Here is a 4,174-nt window from a genome sequence, read left to right as displayed (position 1 = left end):
AACGATTTTCTACTGTAGGTAAACTGGAGTTTCTTAGTATGTTGATCTTCTTACGTCCGTTAAGGCGAATATTTGGGTGGTTCCATTGATAATACGCTGCCTATTTCCCGATCCCAGCTTCAGGTACTCCTACAATGATCTTGACATCGACGGGACGTAAATTGTAAACTTCCAGCTGCCGGATTTTTCCTCAGCATAACGCAACTGAAAACGGTCCTCGAAAGGCCACCGCTCCACATGCGACTGAACAATGTGTGATACTGTGGAAGAACGATGCCATCATGAAGCTGTGTCATTATACACAGAATGTACAGGCTAATTGCATCTTGGCGTGACAGTCAGTACTACCTCAAATAACATTCTGTGTTTCATTTTAGCGGCGTTTATAATAACAGTCACAAATTAATATGCTAAGTAACTGTTGCGGCACCACTGTCTGGCGCTCCATCTTCCATGATCCTGTACAGCGAGGCGAGAGAGGAACATCTGGCGTCACTAAATAACGCCGCAGACAACTTGCTGCCATGAGAGAGGGTCGCGGTGCGGTAACACCAGAACTGGTTTCGCGGCACAGCGGGAGGAACTCACATCTGGGCGATGCTGAGGTAACGACCTGTCTGATCCCCACATTCCCCACCTCCCCCTCCCCCTCCCCCACCACCCCCCCTACCCCGCCACACGTCACAGCCACGGTCATTGGCACTGGTGCTACAATTTGCCATTATCTGCCGTAAGAGCTCCAGGGGCCGAACGGGTATAAAAGAGCAGACGCCTCCAGAGGCAGACACACACGGTGACCCACCAGACTACAGTGAAGACCTCGTGTTCGCAACTCCACATCTCCTCATCATGAAGGCCGTGAGTATGCACACCATTCAGAGATGTTGCTGCTTAGTGAATAGATTTTCCGCTGTACTGTCAACTCATGTTGTGATACAAGGCTAACTGACGATCAGTTACATTAATAGACCGATTCTGTACTGACTTAGTAAATGTCAGTAATCATCGTGGATCAGTTACGAAAGTTATCTTCCTTCGAATGGAAATCAAGAATAGTTTACATTCTGAGCTCCAAATATCCATTTAAATCAGTTTTTGGGAAGTATCTAAAACATTTACTAAGTTGCTTAGATTATATAGCAATCACATGCGTATTGTGCAAGTAGTTCTACTCCTTGTGTCAGATGTTCCTCACAGAATGACGTGGCGTAGTGGTCAGAACAGTGGGCTTACTTTCGGGAGGGCAACGGTTCAGATCCCCACCTGGTTATTCGGATTTTCCGCGATTTCCACAGATCGCTTATACAAAAGTGAAAATGATTCCACTGAAAAGGCCATGGAAGCTTTCTTTCCTCATCCTTCGATAAACGGAGCTTGCTCTTCCTCACTGATGACCTCACCCTCGACAGAAGTTAATCTCGAATCTTCCTTCCCTCTTTTCTTTCTGACAGCTTAGGACTGCATGGAATCGAATAACCGAAGAGCCCAGTACTAAAGAAGTTCGATTCCTCGAGTTTATCAGGATTTAGATACAACTAGCGCACCAACACTGACAATTGTTGTTGTTTCTGTTGTTTGCTTCACTTCCAGGACTGGCTTCATGTAGCTCTCTACACTAGTTTGTCTTTTGTAAGTCGCTTGGATAGCTGCAGCGACGTACATGTATTTCAGTTATCTTACTGTATTCAAGCTTTCGTTTGTCCTTACCAATTCGTTTCTCTTCGATTCGGTTCAGCTTATTCATTAGCTGTCACATGCATCAACGTAGGCTTCAGCATGCTACTGGACACCATGTTTCGAAAGCTTCTGTTTACTTTCTGATTTTACTGTTTATCACCCACGTTTCAGTTCAAACTAACGCTAACCTTCAGATAAGTGCTTTTAGAAAAGAATGGAAGTTTATGCTTGTGATAGGAAAAATAAGAAACTTCATTGCTTCAGTGCTGATCAGCTTAGTGTAATTCCTTCTGCTCCACATGTGGTACTCACTAATTTCCGGATGGTTTTGAATTTCTGGGCAGTTAGTTCAAGATATTTTATGATGCTAAGTGCTTTGTCCAGAGTTATGTCTAAGTATTTGGGATATTTGTTGAGCTTGGCTCGTTCTCCACAGCACACTGTCTTAAGTTCTTTGTCTGCCAGGAGGTTATTTAAATGGAAAGTGCAAGTCAGTCTCTGATTTTTGAATGTGGGCACAGTCTCCATTTTCTGTAGTACTGGTTTCGCACAACTAGGTCCACTGTTAAAGTTGTTTCTCCTTCTTCTAGCCATTTGTTTGAGTCACTATAGCATTGAAGATTAGATGGGTAGATCATATAACTAATGAGGAGGTATTGAATAGGATTGGGAGAAGAGACGTTTGTGGCACAACTTGACTAGAAGAAGGGATCGGTTGGTAGGACATGTTCTGAGGCATCAAGGGATCACCAGTTTAGTACTGGAGGGCAGCGTTGAGGGTAAAAATCGTAGAGGCAGAGCAAGAGATGAATACACTAAGCAGATTCAGAAGGATGTATGTTGCAGTAGGTACTGGGAGATGAAGAAGCTTGCGCAGGATAGGGTAGAATGGAGAGCTGCATGAAACCAATCTCAGGACTGAAGACCACAACAACACTATAGCATTATTGTCAACGTAGAAAAGCATACGTGATAGTATCTGACAGGTCACTAATGTAAACATTAGAAAGGATTAGAGCTAATACTGATCCTTGTTGGAGTCTGTTCTCTGTTCTTCTTTACTTGCTTGTTTGGGACTCGAGATTTACCTTGCACTATCGGACTTCCTGCACTCTTTCCAACCGGTTTGTTAATTTCAAGCATGGAATCATGTCGGCAGACTTCATGATGAGACCATCTACCCGTATCATATCATAAGCTGCCCTGAGGTCAATAAAGTCTACGGATCTTTTTAAATTTTTTCTGAAATCCCACTTCTACGTAAGATGTGAGAGCTAATACGTGTGTGCAGCCACTTCAGATCTGGCTTCTTCATGTGGCAGGTGTTTGTCTATCGTCGGATATATCCTGCTGCAGCAACTTAGCAAATGCACAGCAAGGCTATTGGGCGGTAGTTTGAAGGGTTTTCAGGTGATTTCCCCGGTTTCAAAATTGCCAAAGTAAGAGATATTTCAACTTCCTTACGGGTATCTTCTGTTTTTAATGTATTGTTGAAGACGTCTTTATACCAGGTTTTTAAATGGAGGAATTTTATACCTTTTTTCACCACATCGATAGGAAAAGACTGTGAAAGCTGTCTGGTTTCTTGCTGTATTTTTAGTCTGTATGCAAGTGACTGCATCTGACCTGTGACCTGTAACAACTGCCGACTAATACGTGCCGCCTCTCGTGCCTCCGGCAGGTGTTTGCTGTGGTGATCCTGGGCGTGGTGGCCGCTGCCAGCGCCGCCACGGTGCCAGCCAGCACCAGCGTCTACCAGCAGCCGCAGTACCAACCAGTGCAGTACCAGGCCGTGGTGCAGCCCCAGCAGGTGGTGGGTGGCCGCGTCGTGCCGGCGGTATACCCAGGCAGCGTGGCATCGAACGTCTACACCTCAGGAGTGGTCCCCAGCGTCTACTCCTCCGGAATCGTTCGCAACGTCTACCCAGCCAATGTGGCCCCCGTTGTAGGAGGAGCCTACCCTTACTACCCCACCGTCTGAGCTGAAGCTTCCAGTTCGCTGATTATCTGATCACTTCTATGACGAATTCTAGCTGTTCCATGTATGACTGTGCAAATCCAAATATGGTGAATAAAGTTTTGTCTGTGCCATTGTAATGAGGTATTTTTTACTTCCAACCTTATTTTCCACACTTCATCATTATTTGTTCATGCTCAATTATGATGTAATTATAATGTCAATCATACGACATATTTGACTTACTCCTTTGGCCCCTGTGAGAACATGAAGCATCCAGAAGCACTCCCCATACACCTCTGTCTGTGGCCATTTTCTTCAACTCCATCCAGATCTTTGCAACTGTCCTTGCTTCCCTTCCACTGTCCTCTTCTATGTAGCGTTAGGCCTGCTTCCCTTCCTCAGCCGGCCGCGGTGGCCGTGCGGTTCTAGGCGCTTCAGTCCGGAACCGCGGGACTGCTACGGTCGCAGGTTCGAATCCTGCCTCGGGCATGGATGTGTGTGATGTCCTTAGGTTAGTTAGGTTTAAGTAGTTCTAAG

At 45.4% G+C, this 4,174-nt stretch overlaps 1 protein-coding gene across 1 annotated transcript; it reads left to right on the top strand.

Annotated features, from left to right (window-relative positions):
• Window positions 1–731: 731 nt before the first annotated feature.
• Window positions 732–3,774, top strand: LOC126101623 (cuticle protein 9.5-like). The gene is made up of 2 exons (XM_049912307.1): window positions 732–858; window positions 3,359–3,774. Exons 1-2 carry the CDS (start codon window positions 850–852, stop codon window positions 3,656–3,658), a joined length of 309 nt encoding a protein of 102 aa, XP_049768264.1. The 5' UTR covers window positions 732–849; the 3' UTR covers window positions 3,659–3,774.
• Window positions 3,775–4,174: the final 400 nt, after the last annotated feature.

This window comes from Schistocerca cancellata, chromosome 9, assembly GCF_023864275.1.
Source record: "Schistocerca cancellata isolate TAMUIC-IGC-003103 chromosome 9, iqSchCanc2.1, whole genome shotgun sequence".
Classification (NCBI taxonomy): domain Eukaryota; kingdom Metazoa; phylum Arthropoda; class Insecta; order Orthoptera; family Acrididae; genus Schistocerca; species Schistocerca cancellata.
The sequence above is the reverse complement of the archived record's forward strand: the minus strand, read 5'-3'. Positions and strand labels throughout refer to the sequence as shown.